The sequence below is a fragment of the Pogoniulus pusillus genome, chromosome 24 (genome assembly GCF_015220805.1).
Source record: "Pogoniulus pusillus isolate bPogPus1 chromosome 24, bPogPus1.pri, whole genome shotgun sequence".
NCBI lineage: Eukaryota > Metazoa > Chordata > Aves > Piciformes > Lybiidae > Pogoniulus > Pogoniulus pusillus.
This window is the reverse complement of record NC_087287.1, coordinates 9949622-9972819: the sequence shown is the minus strand read 5'-3', so window position 1 is coordinate 9972819 and position 23198 is coordinate 9949622. Positions and strand designations below refer to the sequence as shown.

The window sequence follows — 23198 nt, the reverse complement described above, 5'->3', positions numbered from 1 at the left end:
AATCCAGGGAGTTTTCTTATTAATTCAGAAGTAGTTTGGGTGGTTTTTTTTTTATGGTTACAAAGTCAAACCTTCAAAGAAATACCAGTTACAGCTGGGTGCATGTGAGTTGTAACTCGTGTTAATGTGTCACCTATGCCTCGTTTGAGGGACGAACACTGAACTGTACGCTCGGTCAGCTTAATTCTGCGATGAAGTATATATATATGTATATATATGTAAATATTTTCCCCTCCCAGAAACAAACCCTGCCTCTTAAAATCCCAGAGGAATTACAGGATGAGAGGGCACTGGGAACACTGCACTTTCCTATGCCGCTGAACGACTTCAGCGGCGTCAGAAAGTTCCTCCAGACTGAAAATACACGGGAAAAAGATAAGTTATTTGGCCAACCATACACTTTCGCACTCGACCAACAAGGCACATCCTCGACGTCGCCTGTCACCGTCCCCCTCAAGCCGAGGCGGCGGCACGGTGGCACCCCCCACTTTTCCCACTCTCTGATTGACACTTCGCTCACCCATTCACAGCTGGCGCTGTCCGCCGAGAGCGCGGCGCTATTGGCTGGGTGCGTAGCGGGGGGTGGGCGCAGCGCCGGGGTAGAAGCCGCGGGTGTAGTAGCTCCCGCTACCTGCTGGTGCTGCAGGGCGAGGAAGGGCGGCGGTTCCCCGCGGGGTTACTTCTCCGGTGCTGCCTTCCAACTTGGAGCCAGCGCAGTCTCGTTGGGGTGCTCCGTGCTTTGCTTCTCTGTTTCTGCATCCGCCCTTCCTGCCTCGGGGGTCGCCTTATCTTGCAAAATGGCTGACAGCCGGGACGACGCCTCGGACCAGCTGAAGCAGTGGCGGAGTCAGCGGGGCTCGCAGGTACCCGCCGGGACTCCCCGGGGCGGGCGTTAGACTTTCCCCTGTGCACGATGAGGCCTGAGGGCACCTTGCCTCTCGGCACTCAGCTTACCTCGAGGTCTCGCTCTCCGTCTCCGTCCCGGGTCACAGGGCGGTAACGGTCTGGCCCGCGGCGAGGGGCCGCGGAGGGACAACGGGCCTGCGGCGTTACCCCTCTGCGGAGGGCTGAAGGGAGCTGGTGAATCCCGGGTGCCCGGGGGTTTCCCCGGCCCGACGCCTGACCCGGCGGAAAGCAGCTCGGGAGAAGCAGAGCGAGGGTTAGAGGGGCAGCGGCGGAGGACGAGGCGACCTCGCCCTGTCATACGGAGCTCTCAGCTTGGTGCCGCGCCCGCGAGAAACCGAGCACGGAGTGGCTGGCAGCTGCCAGCTGGCCGAGAGGGACAGGGGCGGTCAGCACTGCTGGCACAGCTGTTTTGCCCATAGCTTCTCCTTTTAGGCAGGAGTGAGGCTCGTCTGCCGTCAAACAGCCAAGTTCTTGGGCATGGGTATTATTTTCTCGGTCTCAGATCAACCATTATTCACAGTTTCCATTCCGCTGGCGCAGTGGTAGAACCTGGTGAAAATGTGACTAAGGAATAATGCAGATGATGGATTACATTCAGCAATGTGTGGAGGCTTGTTTGCCAGGTTGGAGTGGACTGGGGCAAGGGGTTGGCTGAAATGATACAAACACTTAGTCAACAGCATAGCACTTGCTCCAGTTGAAGATGTGGCATACACCCCAAAACAGTTGGGTAGAAGCAGAACTACTTCTTCAAGTCACCATGGTAGTTTCTACTCTATATTTTCTAACAGATGCATGCTTTTGGCATGAAATACTTTTTCTGCTGGTTATCCTAAGCAGCAGTCTCACAAGACACAAATGGATCCCTCAGTTTCCACTGCGTGTAGTTAAGTAACAGGGAATTTCCCCCTCCTCTCAGTTCTAAAAGATACTGTATGAAAAGTACCATCCAGTGGTGGATTATAACTCCTTCATATCCTAGCATGCTTAATAATATTTTCTTTTTATACTCTGAGCACTATTTTTCATATGGATGTTGGGTTTTCTGTAACAAAGCAGTTTTTGAACACAGGCCAAGGTTAATTTGAAGATTAGGAGGCAACCTAAAGTTTATGTTGCATAAGGAGTCATGAGACCTTAAGATAGAAAGTAGGGAGGACTTATTAGAATTTTAAAGTGACTTGGATAAGGTGCAAAGTATCAGTGATGCCTGGAAGTATGTACTTTGATGTATGATGTTTACAGCAGCTCTGACTAAAGTTGTCCTGGCTTTGTTTCTTTCTTTCTTTGCTTAGTGCTGTAATGAAATACACATGCAGATTGAAACGTTCTTATCTTTCCTGGTTTTGACTGTATGCGGCTCCCAACCCTGTGAAAATACAAGCATCAAACAGACCCATGTCCAAAAGTAGTATGAGAATTCTTCTTAAAACTTCTGTGGGTCTTTTCCCTTCTTCCTTCATGCTAATGGAACTTGAGTGCCCCACATAATATCATCCTGTAACTACAGTGACTGTATCCTACCATTTGCTTAAAAGAAAGCTCATACTTCTAGTGTGGATGCTAGAAAGACCCTTTAAGAAAGTACTTGCACAAAAGAGGCTGTACAGCCACAAAGCTGTTAAATTTGGGATAGATTTAGCTTTAAAAAGTTGTGGTTTATAGCTGCTACTTCTAGTAGACTTAAGTGTTAGTGCTGTAGAAGCTTTTAGACAGGAGTTTGAGAAGGGCTCTGTTACCTCTTGGAACCTTTAGACTTTGTGGAGTGCATCGTTTGCAACCAATAGATCAGAAATTTTCCTGCCTTTGAGGTAATCACGTGAAAGGTTTTACAAAGGCATAGGTGAATTGGAATAACTCAAAATATCTCCTTAAGACTAAGGCTGCACTTTTTCTTGTCTTTTACCAAGCTCTTGTAAGGGCTCTGTAGAAGAGGTCATAGAGGTAGGTGTATGCGGTTATAGTCCTGCCACTGCGTGGTTCAACTTACTGAGCTGCTTGGAATTTATGAGGAACTCCAGGATAAACAGGGCTCTAATTCAACGTGACTTTTGTGTTTCTCAATGGACCGAGTGAAACTTGGTCATCACTTAAAGATGATGTAAGCATTAGTGACTTGAAGTCACTGTATGGACTGGAGAGGTCTTAAGAGCTATGGTTTGTGTTACAGACTTAGCAGAATCCAGTCCCCAGGTTTTATTTTCTTAGCATTATAATAGTCTAAATTGATAAATGGTGCTGAAAGCTGTACAGAGGATTTTGTGTCATGTGCTACTTAACTGAGGATGAAGTGGAAGTCTTTATGTGGGCATAGAACACATGGATAAACTGGAAGTGCCTGTAATAAATTAATAACACAAGGAGGTTGGAGAGAAAAATGCAGATGCTGAGGATGGCATTGGTAGGATCTTTCCTTTTTCAGTGGGTTTCAGTGGGCTTGCCTGTATCAAATGAGTGTGACAGTCATTGATATGAAAGTAAAACCAATTAATCTATGACTAGGAAAGAAAAAAACAGAACATTAAGTTTTTTCTGTGAGAAACTTGAAGATTTGAATCAGCAAAACCAATTAAGGATAGTAGCAGTGCAGAGAAAGAAAAAGAAAAGAAAAAAAAGGGTATAATTTCTTGGTCAAAAAGTTGAAATGAAAATGTTTTGATGTGTGAGCATTTTATCATCTCATCTGCAGATTGTACCACGTCCTAAGAAAGGACTCTGAAGAACAGGTGCTTGGAAGGGGTGTCAGGATGGGTTGCTTGTAGCTTCCATTCCTCAGTACAGAAAATAGGTCAGGATAACAAGCTGGTAATAAAATTACATTAATTTGTGCTGGTATTTGTGTGAGTATCTCAAAAGTAGAATATTTTACACTTACTGGAATAAATAATGGAGTGGATCAGTGAGCTTTTCCCTAAACTTTCTCATGTGCAATCATGTCTTAGTTCCTTTGATAGACAAAATTAAGTTCTTATGCACAGAGTTAACATCAATTTAAACAATTTCTAGTTTTAAGCAGGTGTTCCTTTGACTTAATACTGTAAATAAAACTGGAGTGGTGACTTCCCCGTGAGTTTCTACCATTCCTTTCCTGTCTGTAACCAGATCCACTTTGTCTTTTCTAAATGTTTGTACAAATTCCAATGTAGGTTGGGGTTTCAAGCATACTGAAGGAGTTGAATTTATGCTTGTTGCTTTATGCTAATGAAGTGGTGAACGAAGGGTAAAGAACCTAAATATTTTGGGAATTTGACCCATCTAATGTGTGTTGCTTATTAGTAAGAATATACTGGAAATTCACTTATCTTGTCAGGTGTCTTTGATGTGGTTATTCATGTACCTGAGTTAAACAAAGGTGTGTATCTTTTATTATGCTCTACAACTCTCCCAAAAGACGTTGGAGTAAGGTGGGGATCAGTCTGTTCTCCCAAGGAACAAGTGATAGGAAAAGAGGAAGCAGTCTCAAGTTGTCCCAGGTTGGACATGAGGGACAATTCCTTCTTCCCCTTGAGGATTGTCAAGGCCTGGCACAGGCTGCCTATAGCAATGGTGGAGTCCCCATCCCTGGAGGGGTTTCAAAGCAGTGGAGATGTGGTGCTGAGAATTGTTGTGGTTTGCTGCAGTAGGACTTCTTAGGGTTTTTGTGAATCCTGGGTCTTCAATGATTCAAGAGCCAAGAATGAGAACCACTACCTGTGGAAATGTCTAAAACCCACACATGTAATGCTGAGAAACATGGCATGGCTTAGCACCAGACTTGGTTGAGTTATGTAACGGGTTGTAGCAATGATCTCAAAAGTTTTTTTCCCAACTATAATTATTCCTCAGCTCCTTCTGCTTGTGTTATTTTCCATAGCTTTTCCAGAGCAGCAGTAGTCAGGGGTGTCCCCTTTTATTTAGCCTTTATATTGTGTGACCCTAGCTCTTTCTTTATGCCCCCCTCCCTGTACTGATGTTACCTTCTTCCTCTCCTTTCTCCCTTACAACTCTCCAGCAGCAACTTCTTTCTTGTTCTCTCCATCCTCTCCTGTTGAGATGAGGGCAAACTGAACTTCAGTGCATGTTTTAAGGTTGACTTTTTCTGTCTTGCTTCAAGAAAAACAGTGTTAACAAGTATTTCTGAACCATGGAAGATGTCCTTGGACTATACAAGACTTGAGCTTCTCTTCTCAAATAGCCCCAGACATATCATGGTCATATAGATTTTCTACAACTAATTGCAGAATCTGAAGCATTTTGCTGTGTGCATGTTAATATGTCCTGTGAACAGGCATCTGCTTTGGGTAGCTTAAATACAGAGGGATTTTAATTCCTGGTGGTGTGATACTGCCTGTGTCTCGCTTTCAGAAACCAGATGTCTTGACCACCGGTGCTGGGAACCCCATAGGGGATAAGCTTAACATTCTGACAGTGGGACCACGTGGACCTCTGCTTGTTCAAGATGTTGTTTTCACTGATGAGATGGCTCATTTTGACAGAGAGAGGATTCCTGAAAGAGTTGTGCATGCAAAAGGGGCAGGTATGTTTCAAAAACCTAAATCACCTCACTGTAAAATTTGTTATTGATCCTAGTAAGGTGGAACTGGCACCTCTTGAGTTTTGTTTTGTTACATGTTGTCCCAGAAGAAGAAAATATAGGACTGGATTTCTAACAGGAATGTACATGGGAAAAATTCCTCTGTGGGGATGGAAATAATTTTGTTGCTTCATCCAGCTTGCAGGTAGACCAAAAGTTCTGCAACATCTGTCAGGGTTAAAGAAATACTGATCTTGCTCTGAGATAAATTTGCAGTTCCTGGTGGAGTAACATTCAGAAAGCTGCTGTTTGTTATTTTGTTCAGTAGAAGCAAGGTCTGAATTGTTGCTGGGACCTGTTAACAGTCAGTTAAGGAGGGAACTATGTAATTAGTTTGTCTTAATTTATGTTCACAGGATGACATTTACATGTTTTCTTGCCTAGATGTGAACTGTTTAAACCAGTGTACTTCCATGTTTCCTTTTGACTTCTATTTTGGACCACAACAGAATGTTAGATAAGTTGTGATTGACAGGAAAGAAGGATTCTAGACCTGATATTCTGAAATTACTTTTTCAGGAGCTTTTGGCTATTTTGAAGTGACACATGATATTACCAAGTATTGCAAGGCAAAAGTGTTTGAACACATTGGAAAAAGAACTCCCATTGCTATACGGTTCTCCACTGTCGGTAAGGCTCTAAAGTTACTGTCTTATCTTCTTACCTATATACCATAGTTACTCTGATAGGCATGTTTGCATTGTGGGGCACTTCATGTGCTTAAGGTAGTTTAAAATGCTTTCTGCCAACCAGTTCCTCTTCTGTGAATTTCATTTAACTTTTAAGACATTAAGCAGCTTCTGCATCTTTCTGCCAGAGCTTGCTGTAGATGTATTTCCCTCCAATGTGTGAGAGGATAGCCTGAGCTGTTTTTTTCCCTGTCAGAAAGCTTTTTTTGTTTGATTGGGTTGTGATCAACACTTGTATGCTGCAGTTTAACAGTAGAAAGTTAAGTACCTGTTATCTCTTGCATTATAGGAAAGTTTTGGGCATTGATGTGTGAAAAGTAATGAAGAACAATCTTCCATAAATAATCTCTTTAAGAGTTGAATGCATAAAGTAGCAAAATGTTAGATGATGCTATGGTCAATATCTGATAGAAAAATCATCTTTCAAGATCTGTGTGTTACTGCTTTGTGTTTAAAAAGAAATAAATCTTGTTGAGGATTCTGTTCACAGAATTGTCAGGGTTGGAAGGCACCCCAAGGATGATGTGGTCCCAGCTGCCCTGCCATGGGCAGGGACACCTTCCACTAGATCAGGTTGCTCTAAGGCCAGCCTGGCCTTAGAAACATCCAGGGATGAGGCTTCTACCACCTCCTTGGGCAACCTGTTCCAGTGTTTCACCACCCTTATGGTGAAGAACTTCCTAACATCCAATCTAAATCTCCCCTTCTCTAGCATGGATCCATTCCCTCTAGTCCTACCACTACCTGACACCTTAAAAAGTCACTCACCAGCTTTCTTGTAGGCCCCTTTCAGATTCTGGAAGGCCACAATAAGGTCTCCTTATTGGAAGTAGTAATAGGGAGAAAAAAGTGGTTCCAGAAAGGCTTGAGGAGCTGCTGAATTTAGCCTAGTGTCCTTTCCCTGTGCCACCCGTACTGAAGGGCTCATGGAATGCTCGGTGAGGGAGAGGCATGCTGCTGGTTTTGAGCTGTGGACTGTGTGCTGAAGTTGGTGGTTGCATTGTTACTTTCCTTCCCTTCCTCTGTTTGAATGTGTTTTCTGTCTAGCTGCTCTGCAGTGCACAGAGAGAGAGAGAGAGAGAGTCTGCTTTATCATGATGTTTAGCATAAGCTGTTCGTGAAGCTTTTCTGGAAGGCTTTTGCTCAGGTATTGAGGCAGCCCTTTTGCTGTGGTATAAAGTTACCCACTGAAAGGTCTCTTTTGGTAAAGCAGGAGGGGAATTCAAAAGGTTTCAAGTCTTCCATAAGAAGAATTTCCCTTCCTATTTTATTAGGCTCACTGTTACAAGTGTGAGCTTTCACACTGGGATCTGATGCACAGAAACTAAAGTGGTTTTAAGCTATTCAGCATCATAATGTGATGTTGGCTCTTAGTTATAATGCTAGTTCCACTCTTTATTAGTTCAAGTGGATATACTTGTTTTTTCCTTTCTTTTAACTATGGTCTGAATATTTGGGTAGATGTCTGTTCACACTTTGGAAACTTGCAGTGCTTGAAGTATTGTTGAAAACACACCAAAAATGTCTTAATATAGAAAAGACTTTAATAAACTCTGCCCTCTAAGGGTTTTATGGCATCTTCTCACGTTCTGTGTTTTCATGCTTAACAATTTGTATTGCATTTCCTTTCATAACACTTCTGTATGTTCTTCAAGCTGGAGAATCTGGGTCAGCTGATACTGTCCGTGACCCTCGAGGCTTTGCAATGAAGTTCTACACAGAAGAAGGTAACTGGGATCTTGTGGGAAACAACACTCCCATCTTCTTCATTCGGGATGCAATGTTGGTGAGTAAGCACAAAGGGTGGGGGTATTTTGTCAAAGAGCCCCATAGCTGATTCACATCTTGTTCTTGCTTTGCTGAGAAGCAAAAGCTGTTGTTTTGACATACTGAACTTTCTTGGTTTGAACACTATTAACTTGGAAAAGTGTCCTTGGGAAAAAAATAGAGTTAATACTTGATCAGTTATGGTTTCATACCACAAAGAGCACACACCTTAAGACGTGTTTTCTGGTGCATGTATCACAGCAGAAATCCAGCTGTGTTAACTTCAGGCCTGACCAGTTTCACTGATGTTCCATCAGCTGTTTTACTTGGTGAACAGTTTTTTCTTCTGAAGCTGGTTGGAAGGGGAAAATAGAAATAACTCTGAAGCTCAACATGAACTGGCAGTGCCCTCATGCAGCCCAGAAGGCAAATCATATCCTGGGCTGCATCAAGAGGAGTGTGGCCATCAGGTCAAGAGAAGGGGATTCTTCTCCTTTACTTTGCTCTTGTGAGACCTCACTTTGAATACTGCATCCAATTCTGGTATCCTTATCATAAAAAGAACACAGAGCTGTTGAAAAGAGTTCAGAGGATGGCCACAAATATGATCCAAGGGCTAGAGCACCTCTGCTATGAGAATAGGCTGAGGGAGCTGGTGTTGTTCAGCCTAGGTAAGAGAAGACTCGTGAGAGGACCTTAGAACTGCCTTCCAATACTTGAAGGCTGGAGAGGGACTTCTCATAAGGGTGTCTGGAGACAGGACAAGAGGGAATGGTTTGAAGCTGAGAGAGAGCAGGGTTAGACTGCATCTTAGGAAGAAGTTATTCAGTGCAAGGATGGTGAGACTCTGGAATACGTTGCCCAAGGCAGTTGTGGCCGCCTTCTCCCTGGAGGTGTTCAAAGCCAGGCTGAATGAAGCCTTGAGCAGCTGAGTCTAGTGGAGAGGTGTCGCTGCCCATGACAGGGAGGTTTGAGTAGATGGTGTCTGAGGTCCCTTCCAACCAAAGCAGTTCTAGGATTCAAAAGCTTCTTGCAAATTCTTTTTATTAAACCTGATCTCTGTGGTCTTTTAGTGTAAATTAAACAGCACCTTGTAAGTACAGGGCTTTCTCTTGAGTGAAAGAGTTCTGCACAGGTATTCTATTGTATCTCTGAATTCACTTACAAGTCAGATAGTAAAGTTCAGATACAGAAGTCTGAAAAGATTTACCTTTGACTTTACTGACCGTGAAAAGAAAAACTAGCTTTGAACTGCCTGGTTATCCCAATTGTAAGTGTTTCACTTTATCCTAATTTTACTGGTCTGTGAATTAATTTAGGCTGGAGGAGGGCAATGACAGTAGAAGAGTTGTTTGGCCTTTTTTTCAGTGATCTTACAACCCTCTCTGATCTTTCAGTGTGTACAGTTAAGTGTACTGAAAATACTCTTGTTTTGTACCAGGACTTGCTTAATACACCCCATATACTTTGGGCATGTTACAGAACTATTTTTTTTCTTCCCCTCTTCTCTCTCTTCCACTTCTGGACAAATTAGTTTCCATCCTTCATCCATAGCCAAAAGAGGAACCCTCAGACTCACTTGAAGGATCCAGACATGGTGTGGGACTTCTGGAGTCTTCGCCCTGAGTCTTTGCATCAAGTAAGATTCTTCTTTGACTTTGTGTTGTGTGGCTGAGAACCATTTTATGACAGCATATGGTTTTTAACTATCTCTTTTCTGTGGGTTTTTTTTTGGAAGCCTACATAATCTTCAAGGAGCAGTAGAGGTGAAAGACCTACAGTAACTTTTAAGGCTTTTAATACACACATCTAGCCTTTTTTTCTTTAAATGCCTATGAAATGGGTGGGATTCTATTTTCTAATGTAGGTATGAAGGGGAAGTGGCAGAGTTTTCTAACACTAAAGCAGTGGAGATACTGATGAAGAAAAAACTATTAGTGTTAGAGAGCAGGAAAATACTGGGAAGGTAATGCTCTCACAGGAGTTTAAAGCACATTAGATCAACTCCACAAATGCTTAGAATTCACAGGGCATTTTTATTGTTCAGAAATATATTTGTGTCTAAGAAGGTTATGCAAAAAAGACTAATAGAAAATGAACAATGCAGTATCATAGAATCAACCAGGTTGGAAGAGACCTCCGAGATCATCCAGTCCAACCTATCACCCAGCCCTATCCAGTCAGCTACACCATGGCACTAAGTGCCTCATCCAGTCTTTTCTTGAACATGGCCTGGTGTCTGCTGTTATTCCTCCCCAGGTGCAGGACTCTGCACTCGTCCTTATTGAACTTAATGTGGTTAGCCTTTGTCCAGCATTCTAGTCTATCCAGATTGCATTTAATGGCTGCACAGCCTGACAGGGTGTCAGCTACCCCCTGAGTTTTGTGTTATTATAGGGTTGCCAATGAAGATGGTTTGCTCTAAGCCAAATTTTGCTGCAGAGTCAGTTCCCTTCAAACAGAGTAGTCAAATGCACGAATAACAACACAGCTTCCCAAGACTGTAGGTTCAAAACCAGATGCACAAACAGGCTAGTTTGCTGCAGGTCCAGTTGTATTTAATCAGTCAGATGCAGGAATAACACATTTTACTTACACTTGCAAGATATAGAATAGAATCATAGAATCAACCAGGTTGGAAGAGTAGTTTGTTTTAAAGAAAATGGGCTCATACAGAAGCCTTCCAGTAGGTGCTAATTGGGATAATCAGTACCATGAGCACTGTTGGTGATCATAAACCTAAAGAGCAGCAGCATCTTGAAGGTTTGCATGATCATATTTTTACTCCTTGAAGATTTCAAAGTTAAGGACTTAAATTTTCAGATTTTTGTCTTTAACCTGGAAATAAAACCCTCTTATATTTGTACCTGAAATGATCCAGTTTTAGCTGTCTATGCTTGTAAAGGGATCACAACACTGTCATTAAGTTAATGTGTTGTACTTCACCAAACACTTCATGTGGACATAAAACTTCACCTAGGTTTAAATCATAGTTGTTGTGCAAAACCAAAGTAATCCTATTTTCTTTACACTCTTAAGCTAGAAATTCCTCAAGGAATTAATAACGTTAAGGAAGATTGCAGTACCTGAAGGGGACCTACAAGAGGGCTGGAGAGTAACTGTTTGCAAACGCCTGGGGCAATATAGTGAGTGGCAGTGGTTTGAAATTAGAGTAGATTTAGGTTGCATGTTAGGAAGTAGCTCTCTGCCACGAGGGTAGTGGAACACTGGATCAGATTGCCCAGGAAGGTTTTTGTTGCCCCATCCTTTTTGATATTCAAGGTCAGGCTTAACAGGGCTTTGGGCAACCTGAGCTAATGGAGGATGTCCTTGCTGAATGCAGGGGGTTTGGGCTAGATGACCTTTGGTGATCCCTGCCAACCCAAACCATTCTGTGATGCAGATTAATGCAACCAACAAACTTAGCCTTGAATGATCACCCTCTCCTTGACTGTTGTTTGATCCTTCTCTTTAGGTGTCTTTCCTGTTCAGTGATCGTGGTATTCCTGATGGTTATCGCCATATGAATGGATATGGATCCCATACTTTTAAGCTGGTTAATGCTAATGGAGGAGCAGTTTATTGCAAGTTTCATGCCAAGGTAATGATGTTTTTTTCCTAGTCATTTGTTGGAAGTATGTATATCATAACTGTTCCTGTTTCATGTTCAAGGCTACACTATAGTACGGTTGAATGGATGCTTCTTGAGGTAGAAGTTGTCTTTTTTACTCCCATATATTTTCTGGACATGAACTGTGTTGATCTGGTATTTTTAAGATGGTCTCAACTGTATATGAAAATGTAAAAGCTCTGTTTCCAAGAGCTCTGCAGTTAAAGCTCACAGGTCTTCCACATTTTGATCAGAAAGCAGTCTCTAGCACTGCTTGAAAACACTTGAAAACAATGTCACTTGAAAACAGCTTCCCTTTGAAGTTCTAAAGGCCATAATGCCTCTTACCTCATTAGAATTCAGTGAAAGCTGGACATCTACCTTGGAAATAAGACATTAGAAACCATTGTGTTAATCTAAGAGGGATTTTATAGCAGCTTTTGTCTTTCAGTTGTCAAAAGCTTGTTAAAATGGAATTTTATTTAGTGCTAAAGATGCCACAGAGTTAGGGGTGGGAGCTGGGAAATTGAGATTCCTGTAGAATCTGGAATTTACAGCCCTGAGGGGCTGCAACAATGTTTTCATTGGTTTGTTCACATGTTACCTGTAGGAAAAAGGTGGGATGGTAAAGGAGCACTTCATCTTATAAGGGGAGAGTGGGATCCTCTTTCCTTGGTGTGCTGCAGGGGTAGTACCTTCACATTTGATGCCTTGCATTCTGCAGTATAGGATCAATATATTGATTCCACTTTTTGATCAAAGAACTAATCTTTATCTGGAAGGCAGCTGTTGAATGCACCGCTCTTTTGAACTCAAATTATTGGAGATGGGAACATGGACAATCACTTTCTTGGATTATAAGTCTTATTAAAGTATTAGTTAATGATTTCTGTGATATTTTCTGCACTTTGTAACTGGTGCTGCTGTTTTTGTTGCTTTTAGACTGACCAGGGCATCAAAAATCTTCCTGTGGAAGAAGCAGGAAGATTGGCTTCTGCTGATCCTGATTATGCCATACGTGATCTCTACAATGCCATTGCCAAGGGGGACTATCCATCATGGTCATTCTACATTCAAGTCATGACATTTGAAGAAGCAGAGAGGTTTCCATTTAATCCTTTTGATTTAACCAAGGTATCTCTGAGTCCGTTGTGAATATTTCAGTTTCAGTTAGGTTAAAAAGGGTCATGAGAGCAAAATGTAGCAAATGTCAGAACTGACCTGTAAAAAGAGTCATAGTTCCGTGGAGTTGCACTGTTTGCTTACTAGTCTGTGTCAATCAAATTGGTCTGTCCTTTTTATTCTTTTTTATTTAAGTGTGCTCTTTATTATATCGCCACGAGGTAAAATCACACTGATGTTGTATCTGGTGTTAGTCTCTCAGTGGACTATGGACAGAGCTTGTGTCTGGGTCTGCAATTCCAAAGAGGGATCTCAGATTGTATTACAGAATCCCAGCATGGTGAGGGTTGGAAAGACCTCTGGAGATCATCCATTCCAACACCCATGTCACCCACATCAGGTTGCCCAGGATCATAATGGCCAGGCAGGTTTGGAATCTCTCTACAAGCTCTGTGGATGGCCTGCCCTAGTGCTCTGGCAAATAAACAAGAAAGAAGTTTCTGCTTATGTTTATGTGGAACTTCCCTGGGTTCCAATTTGTGGTTGTTGCCCCTTGTTCTGTCACCAGACACCTCTCACAAGGGTCTGGCCCTATCTTCTTGACCTTCACCCTTTAGATACGGTCACATCTTTAGACACAGCCACACCCTGGGCTCAGTAGTTTAAACATTGTCAATAATATAGCTTCTGATTCTTGATCTGACTTTGTCAGACTTCCATTTGCTTTTCCAAGGAATGGCTTTTTGGAAGACTCTAATGTAAAATCATATTACAGTTTTTTTGCCTTGTAATAGTGCTCTCCTAAAAATGGCTAAAGACTTTTGAACTTCAAAGCACAGGCTGAGATGACAAAAAGCTACTTAAGCTGGCTTTGTTTTGAAGTAGCTGAAAACAATCCTGCTACAGTTCCACCTACCATAATGCATTCCTAGGCAGTTTTTCAAGTGCCTGTGGGCATTCCATTTAAGTAGTCAAGTGCTGAGATGATGAAATAAGTTGCATTAGTTGTCTTTATTAATTGCAAAAGACTTCTTTAAAATGAGACATTTCTTTAAAATGTTTGTTAGCAAAAAGTCTTCAGTAATACATTTTCTCCACCAAGACTTAAATCAGGCACATGCTACTCTAGTAATCATTTAAGCTGCATAAGAGTATAATAACGTTGGTTTAAATATGTGTGTGTTGTTTTACAGATTTGGCCACATGGTGACTACCCACTTATCCCTGTGGGAAAGCTTGTCTTGAACAGGAATCCTGTCAATTACTTTGCAGAGGTAGAACAGATGGCATATGATCCGAGCAACATGCCGCCTGGGATTGAGCCTAGCCCTGATAAAATGCTGCAGGTAAGCTACACTGCACATCATCCTCTTCTGGTACATCTTAGGTTTGCTTTGCTTCGTGGAAAGGTTCCTGGCCCTGTTTGTGTAGCTGTAATAAAGCTGATAGATGGAAAGCAGTTCCATCCACTGAGCCAGCCTGTGCCCAGGTGGCCAAGAAGGGTGCCAGCATCCTGTCCTGGATCAGGAATAGTGTGGCCAGCAGGACCAGGGAAGTGATTGTCCCTCTTCACTTGGCACTGTTTGGGCCATATCTTGAGTACTATGTTCAGTTTTGGGCTCCTCACTCTAAGAAGAATATTGAGGAGCTGGAGTGGATCCAGAGAAGGGCAGTGAAGCTGGTGAAGGGTCTGGAGAACAGGGCTGGTGAGGAGCAGCTGAGGGACCTGGGATTGTTCAGTCTGGAGAAAAGTGTGTTGGCTCTCTACAACTGTCGGAAAGGAGTTTGGAGCCAGGTGGTCTGTTCTCCCAAGGAACAAGCAACAAGACCAAGTGGAAATGGCCTGAAATTGTGCCAGGAGAGATTTAGATTTGGTATTAGAATAAACTTCACTGAAAGGCTTCTTAAAGTCTGGAACAGGCTCCTCGGAGAGATCATTGAATCCACATCTGAAAGGGGTAGGTAATAGCCAAGCTGCATAAACGTAGCTCACCTGCCTTTCTTCACTGATACTGCAGCAAAGTCAGTGGCTGGGTGTCACTTTGGACATAGATGGAAGTATGCCAAGAGTGTATGTGCAAAGGAAACAGTCTTCTCCCTGCCACTATTTAACATGTAGTGCTTTGAGTTGAGATGTACCCAGCTCAAGTGATCTCTTCCAGGAAGTGGAGTTAATGCTTGTGGTCCATGTTTTAGGGTCGTCTCTTCTCTTATCCTGACACTCACAGACACCGCCTGGGACCTAACTACCTACAAATCCCTGTCAACTGCCCCTACAGAGCTCGTGTGGCCAACTACCAGAGGGATGGCCCAATGTGCGTTTCTGACAACCAAGGTAGTCATGAAAACATCTTTACATATAGCAACACTTACCCATACACTGCAGAAAGCTTCTCTCTTCACAGGGGGCCTTAGATCTTTGCTAAACAGATCAGTAACTCCCCCTGTGAGAACTGCTGTCTTTTCTCCTCATCTTTCAGTGTTTCTTGTGATGTTTTCCCCCAACTCAAACACCACTGTGTTAGCTTCCCAAGCTTCAGACTTTCCAGTCTGTTGTTTTTATTTCCTTTTATGTGAAAACTGGTCTTTTTCACAATATTTAGCAAGCTGTCAGTACTAATCCCTTTTGAGTTTCTGTCCTCACCTACAGCTGTTACAAATCCACCACAGGGCTTGTGTAAAGTGCCTTACATTTGTCCATGTGCCTTTTTCCAACACTTTCTTTATCTCTGTGCTCACCAGCAGTCAGAAAATAATTTACTTCCACCTCCCCAGATGAATTCAAGATCTGTTTTGTGCTGGGTGATGACATACCTTAGAACCAATGATTGTGCATAGAAAAAGTTGCATGCATTTCTGTACCCTCTATGTAATGCATAGCAGATGAAATTGGCTTTGGAAAAGCAGCTTTCATCCACTGGTTTAATTTCATGAGATTGTGGCAGTATATAAAAAGCCAGCTGTGATTTACTCTTTTTTATTGGTTAGGTCAAGCTTTGCAGAGCCTAAGCAGTCGATTTCTTATTTGCTTTCTTTTCAGGTAACTTTAGAATGTGTTAGTATTAATCCTCATGCATCCTTGAAGGAGGATCAACCTAGTTAATGAATTAATTATTACTGCAATAAATAACCTTTACTGTTCCCTGTCTTCTGATCTGATGCTGATTGACAAGATACAGACTTTTATCCTGTTGCCTCCCATTTGAGGGGATCTTATCTTTAAGGTCCCTTCCAACCTAAATCATTCTATCTGGATGTGCTACTGCTTTCATCTCTCTTGTCCAGTATGTGCCCTTTGGGCAGATTCGTGCAGGTATTGAGAATCAAAACTTTGCTGTCAAACAAACTTGCTTGTGTAGGTAACAGAGTTAGATCATCTACTTTTTAAAGACTTGAAAAGAAACCTGAGGGTGTTCCTTATGCAGCTTACAGTTTATAGTAGTTGATAGTCTCTTAATTATGGAACTCAAAAACATTTATGTATGAAACTTCTACTTGCTGCAAGTAGACTCATTTTAAATATTGTAAGTGATTGGGAGGAGGAAAAATGGAATTTTCTTGCTTTGTAAGAAGTAGGAAATGTGTATGTGTGTCTTAACCTAGAAAAGGGGAGACTCTTTGGGTTTTTGTAGAGAGGGAAGGGGAATTGGTTTAAAAGGGTAAAAAACAAGCTTAAGATGCAATTAAAAACCTTACAAATAGGTCTCTAAGAGGGTTTGCAGGAGAAACACTCCCAGTCAAAAGAAAGCAGTCGTCTCTTTGGTTTGTATCATAGGATGTTAGGGGTTGGAAGGGACCCAAAGAGATCATCAAGTCCAACCTCCCTGCCAGAGCAGGATCTAACACAGATCACAGAGGAACAAATCCAGACAGGCCTTGAAAGTCTCTAGAGAAGGAGACTCCACGACCTCCCTGGGGAGCCTGTGCTGGTGCTCTGTGACCCTTATAGTAAAGAAGTTCCCCCTTGTGTTGAGGTGGAACCTTTTTTTCTGCAACTTACACCCATTGCTCCTTGTCCTATCACAGGGAGAAAGTGAAAAGAGCCTTTAAAGACTTCTAGAAACATACTTGTTAAAGGGGACTGAATTGCAGAAGTTCTAAAAATCTTAATTGAAATTGGAATTAACCATTCTTGATGATCTGCAAGGTCCATTCCAACTCAAGCCATTCTTTGGTTCCATGAAAACGAAATACACTGGAGAAATGGTTCCACAGAAGTGAATTGCAACCTCTTTATTTGTACTTCTAGGCAAGAATTCTAACCTACAAATCACAGAGATGGCTTAAATGGCTTTGGGAAGTCTGCATTTGCAATCTTTACATTTAAAGATTGCCTTTAGTAGGCTCAGGCTGCTTTGTTAAACTGCTTTGCTTTCTGATTGCCCAGAGATTGCAAAAGGCAAGAGTATAAATGCCAAGACTAGAGTTGCAGCTTCACCTATCTTCAGCAGGTTATCTTTTGTCAGTGTTTGCCCAATAGTGACTCTTTTAAACCAAAGAATAAACAAGGATTTGTTTAAGCTGTGCCTCCTGCCAAACCCTGTATTCCTCTGGGCTACGAATTTTGCTGCTTGCTGAGGGAGGAGATGGAAGTACTTGTAAAATAAGAACTTGAAGACAGCTGCTCCCATCCAAGAATAGATAAGTTTTTATTTTTATGCAGTTCTAACTTAATTGTATGTTTAAAATAAACCCCAAACATAGTTAAGATGAGCATAATTCAAATGTGTAGCTCAAAGTGTCATTTTGTAGTGCTTTAGACTAAAACTTTGAATGAGTTCCATGGCTTTGTCTGTGGAAGTTGTCTGAGCAGTATTATTGCTCAGGAGGCCAGACCTCTTTATCTCTGAAACAAATCAATTCTTTTCCCCCTAAACACAGTTGAAATTCTGATTCTAAGAAGTGGTCTTAAGTATTGGCTTGAAAACACAGCTTTTGATCATAGGGAGGACACAGAACTGTTAGAATGAGTCTGGAGTAGGGCCACAAAGATGATCCAAGGGTTGGAATGCCTCTGCTGTGAGGACAGGCTGAGGGAGCTGGGGTTGTTCAGCCTAGGAAAGAGAGGACTCTGGGGGGCCCTTAGAGCTGCCTTCCAGTACCTGAAAGGATCCTACAGGAAGGCTCTAGAGGGACTTTTCATAAGGGTGTTTAGCAGTAGGACGAGGGGGAGTGGTTTGAAGCTGAGGGAGAGTAGGTTTAGACTGGATCTTGAGAAGAAGTTCTTTAGTACAGTGGTGGTGAGACTCTGGAACAGGTTGTCCAGGGAGGGTGTGGATGCCTCCTCCCTGGGGGTGTTCAAGGCCAGGTTGGTTGAGGCCTTGAGCAGCTGAATTTAGTAGGAGGTGTCCTTGCCCATGGCAGGGAGGTTGGAGTGAGTGATCTCTGAGGTCCCTTTGAGCCTGAGCCATTCTGAGATTCCATATTGAGCTGCCTGGTGGCAGAAAACCACTAGCGGCAGTTTATGATAAAGGGATTTAGGTTCTTCTAAGCATAGAACATTTTCTGTCTTCTGAATCCATCTGACAGAGCTGTCATCTGTGTTTTTTTTTGTTTTAATTTTGTTTTGCAGGTGGTGCTCCAAACTACTACCCAAATAGTTTTACTGGTCCAGAAGATCAGCCTGTGTTGAGGGAGAGCCGCATGTGTGTTTCAGGAGATGTGCAGCGCTTTAACAGCGCAGATGAAGATAATGTGACTCAGGTATGACATATGAAGAGGCTTTAAATTGCTTATTGCATGACTTTATGGGATGATTTTAGAGAGTATTGATAAGATTAATTTAAACCTGGCTCCTCTCTGAAGCACCTGTGCTAACCTGAAGTTGAGCTCTTATGAGAGCTTGGAGTATCTCTGCACAACTTCATGAGTAAGTGAATTTTTGCTGATAGACCTTTGCCATCCCTGTTCTGAGCACACACATCTAGAGGCTGTGGCTTTGTCTTCTTGCAATTAGCATCTGCAGATAGGCAAACCTGAATGTGCAATTAAACTCCATGGTCACCAGTCTCTGAATTGAACCTAAACACCAGTCTCTGAATTGAACCTAAATACCAGTATTTCACAGAATACCAGGTTGAGAGGGACTCCAAAGATCATCTGATCCAACTCTTTTAGGTGATAATGTGTTTTAAATGAGCTGGCCCAGCACCCTCTCAAGCTGAGTATTAAAACTGTCCAAAGTAAGAGAGTCCACTGCCTCCTTTGAGAGATGATTCCAATGTCTGACTGTTATCACAGAGAAAAATGTTCTTCTGCAGTTCAGTCACAATCTTCCCAGGAGTGACTTACACCCATTACTCCTTGTCTTTTTCCTTGTCTCACTGGTTGTTAATAATTTAATAAGCAACAGTTACTTGAAGCTAGAACTGAAAGGACTTATTAGCAGGTCTGCAGAAAGACCCCAAACCCCAACAACCCCAACCCTACAAATTGGTTGCCTGTTGTGTTTTTTAAGTAGTTCAAGTGTTTCCTGACTAGCAAGTAAAAGCTGATCATTTTTAAGTTGTAATGAATCCTACAAGTCTAGCAGGTATTCCTGGCTGCTGCAGGTAGAATGACTTGCTTGTGGGAATTTCAAACTCAAACTTTGTTTCCAACTGTAAGGTGCGAGAATTCTATACCAAAGTGCTGAAGGAGGATGAACGCCAAAGGCTCTGCAAAAACATTGCTGATCATCTTAAAGATGCACAACTCTTCATTCAGAAGAGAGCTGTAAGTGTCTTGTTTTGATTTTTTTTGTTGTTGTTTTCTTTTTTTAGCCTTTGCTCTTTGTCCCAGTTTTTCTTGCAGTTGATACTGTTGTCAGAGTGGCAGTGTGCTTATAGAAAGGAGGATCAAGAGTTCTTCTGAGGAGACAGCTTTTGGACTTTTCTTACACAGGGGTTAAACACCAAAAATATGGAATGGTAGAGGTTGGAAGGGACCTCAAAGATCATGTAGTTCCAACCCCCTGCCATAGGCAGGGACACCTCCCATTACAGCAAGTCACTCAAGGCCTGATCTAACCTAGCTTTGAACACCTCCAGGGAGGGAGCATCCACAACCTCCCTGGGCAACCTGTGCCAGTGTCTCACCACCCTTACTGTAAAGAACTTCTTCCTAACACCTAGTTGAAGTCTCCCCTCTGCCAGTTTAAGCCAATACCCTTCATCTTAACATTACAAGACCTTGTGAATAGCCTCTCCCCAGCCCTCCTGTAGGCCCCCTTCAGGTACTGGAAGGCTACTACAAGGTCTCCTTGAAGCCTTCTCCAGGCTGAAGAGCCCCAACTCTTCATAGCCTGTCCTCACAGGAGAGGTTGCTCCAGCTCTCATCTTCGTGGCCCTCCTGTGGACTCACTCCTGTTTATATATTATTAGTAACAGAACATGTTAAAGTATCCTTTTCCTGACTGGAAGAATGGGATTGATGTTGAAGATCAAGGATGTCATTATGTTTTTAGCTTAGTGTTTAAAAAATCAGGAGACTATTAAGAGCTTTGTTTAAATTGGGAAAGAGCTTCTTGTGAGAGAAAAGAAACAGCATTTGAAGATGTTCATAGATCTTTCCAGGCTGGTCAGAAAAGAGTTTTCATCCTTTTCTTCATAATGATAGGCCACAGAGCAGAAAATGTGTTAAAGAATATATTTGAAGTGGAGGTGAAGTTTTTGTTACCTCTTGTGTCTTCCTCTTCAGGTGAAGAATTTCACTGACGTTCATCCTGACTATGGTGCCCGGATTCAGGATTTGCTGGACAAATACAATGCTGAAAGTGGGAAAAAGGTACCCAAGTGATGTCTGTGGTTGGATTTTGGCTTTATGTTAATGTTTATGGTATGGATTTTGACTGGCTGTGAGTTATTTTAGTTCTTTTGCAAATCCAACGAAGTGAGGAGTTGGTCTTGATTCCCATATGGTTCTAGTGGGAGAAATCTGTGCTTATGGAATTACAAAGTGAGGAAACATCCCTCTCTGATTACATTTGGGTAGGTGCTAATGAACCAATGATGCACAGGTACTTTTGTTTCACTTGGGGGTTTGTAAGGCTTCTGGAAGAGAACTGTGCATGGTAAGCAGTGTGTTTGCATTGATTCTTCAGACCAAGTGATTATCCATCCACTCTTCATAATGGCAACAAAACACTTCCACAAGCCTTCCTTTGCCTCAGTGCTTGCTGTATAGAATAACAGCATTGCTGCTTCAAGCACTGCTTTCTTTCTGTAGTTCCATTAACTGCATTTAAATGGAATCACAGGATGTTAGGCGTTGAAAGGGACCTCCAGAGATCTAATCCAGCCTCCCTGCTAAAGCAGGATCATCTAGGGTAGGCCACACAGGAACACATCCAGGTGGTTTTTGAAAGTCTCCAAACAAGGAGACTTCACAACCTCTCTGGGCAGCCTGCTCCAGGGCTCTGTCACCCTCATGAGTAAAGAAGTGTCTCCTCATGTTGAGGTGGAACCTCACATGTTGTGGCTTGTGCCCATTGTTCCTTGTCCTGTCACTGGGCACCACCCAAAAGAGACTGGCACCTTCTTTTTGATACCCATCCCTCAGATGTTTGTTGATGATGCTGAAATCCTGTCTCAGCCTTCTCAAGACTAATGGAACTCGCTCTGACTATTTCTTTGGTCTTGTTTTTAGGATGTAATTAGGACATACACACAGTCCACCTCTCGTATGTCTGCCAAAGAAAGGTCCAACTTGTAACAGGTGCTGCAGAGATTTCTCTGTGAATTTTCCATCCTTACAACTGCAGGAGAACCCTGTTGAAGACCTTCCAGAATGTAGCAGAATTCCACACAAATACAGAAGTGTTTTGCAGGCTTTGGTTTGTTAAAACTCCCAAGTGCCTATATCTGTGTTGGAAGCTAGGTAATGCAAACTAACAATCCTAGTGCCTCTCAACACTAGTGCTTTACTGCTTGTTAACAACATAATGGTGTTTTTAAGGAAATTCATGATGAGAAACTTGTCTTTGTGTCTCGAAGCAAACCTAAGGTTAAATCAAAATGCTGTTAATTGTTTTGTTTGGGTTTTTTATTGTTAACTGGTTAAATCACACAAGAGAACTTAATGATACTGTGATTTTCCATACAGGATTATCCTCATTTATGTTAAAGTTGCTCAGTGTTACAATAAAATAGTTCTCTCCATGCATTTGTACACAATTCTATTTGTATTTCACTGTTCTTCCAGAATTAAAACTGATATCTAGCAGTTGGAGCAGAATGTTGGTTGCATCTCATTCCTTTTGATCACAGAACTTTAGGGATTGGAAGAGACCTCAGAAGATCATCCAGTCTGGATAGGCTAACTAGAAAATTGAATCTGAGTATGTAGATTTTTCTTCTCAATAGGTATTTTAAAATAATCATAGAATCAGGGTTGGAAGAGACCACAAGGATCATCTAAGGTGGTGGAGTCACTGTCCCTGGAGGTGTTCAAGAAAAGACTGGATGAGGCACTTAGTGCCATGGCCTAGTTGACTGGATAGGGCTGGGGGATAGGTTGGACTGGATGATCTTGGAGGTGTCTTCCAACCTGGTTGATTCTATGATCTGGTTCCAACCCCCCTTCCATGGGCAGGGACACCCTATCCTAGGTAATAATCTTTGCTTATTAATGGTAGGTTGGATATGACTGGCTTAAAGGAGATAAGAAAGGATATGTTTTTATTATGTAATCAATTTAGCTATTAAGTGTGCATTTCACAGTTCTCTTTGTTTGGGGGGGGAGGGGAGAGGGAAGGATGAATTCTTTCTAATCTGTAAGAATTTAAATAGAAAAAAATACAAATTTTCCAATTATCTGAGGAAATAACCCTCAAATACACAAATCTCTTTGTCTTGGCCAAATTCAGGTTCAAACACTTCTGGAAGTATTCCCAGTGGTTCCTGAAATTGGATTCTTTTACCACCATAATCTGATGTTACTATTTGTTATTCAAGCCAGAGAGAAACTTGAATCAGAGTGGCCTGTTTGTATGAATGAGAGTATCTGTAGCTTGCTAGATCTATAAAGCCTGGGTTTAGTCCTGCTGCAAGGTGGTTAATCAGTGCAAAACATCTGGGAACCCATTGGGTTGGAGAGTATTTCTTCTTGTTCCTTTTGTAGTATCTTTCTTCCTGTCTTCAGTCTTTAATCAGGTCTTAGTGATTGGCACAAAATAGAAATCTTAATACTTAAGAATTCAGAGCAGTAATTAATTGATGAATGTGGAATTTCTGGACTCCTGATTGAGTCTTGAGTGGTGGTCACCAGAGAAAGCACATCAGCATCTGAGTGCTTTCCTCTACAACCATACAACAAAGTGGTTTAGAAGAGCCAAACTCAACACCTAGTATGGTGCTTTTTGTTTGTTTTTTTTTTCTTCTTGGATAGCTGTTTGGAAGATATTACCCATTTATGGGGCAGTGTGCAAGCTGGCTGTTGGAACTGTGAATACAAAAATCTGTCATACCTGTTGTACATTTCAAGTTAGTTCTAACTGACCAAAAGAATCTCAGAAGGGTGCTTGGTAGGATCAGACAATTCCCTGCGTGTCTAA

At 42.2% G+C, this 23198-nt stretch overlaps 1 protein-coding gene across 1 annotated transcript; it reads left to right on the top strand.

Moving 5' to 3' along the window:
- Nucleotides 1–605: 605 nt before the first annotated feature.
- CAT (catalase) lies at nucleotides 606–21880 on the top strand. The gene is made up of 13 exons (XM_064163458.1): nucleotides 606–863; nucleotides 5251–5422; nucleotides 5999–6109; nucleotides 7824–7954; nucleotides 9470–9574; nucleotides 11411–11536; nucleotides 12488–12679; nucleotides 13861–14013; nucleotides 14864–15002; nucleotides 18240–18370; nucleotides 19274–19381; nucleotides 20345–20431; nucleotides 21293–21880. The coding sequence occupies exons 1-13, from the start codon at nucleotides 798–800 to the stop codon at nucleotides 21356–21358; spliced, it is 1587 nt and encodes a 528-aa protein (XP_064019528.1). The 5' UTR covers nucleotides 606–797; the 3' UTR covers nucleotides 21359–21880.
- The last annotated feature ends 1318 nt before the right edge of the window (nucleotides 21881–23198 follow it).

Coding starts and splice junctions, on each gene's coding strand:
- CAT (XM_064163458.1), top strand. CDS start 798: ATGGCTGACAGCCGGGACGACGCCTCGGACCAGCTGAAGCAGTGGCGG. Junction 18,371..19,273: donor ATGAAGATAATGTGACTCAG/GTATGACATATG, acceptor TCCAACTGTAAG/GTGCGAGAATTCTATACCAA. Junction 19,382..20,344: donor TCTTCATTCAGAAGAGAGCT/GTAAGTGTCTTG, acceptor CTTCCTCTTCAG/GTGAAGAATTTCACTGACGT.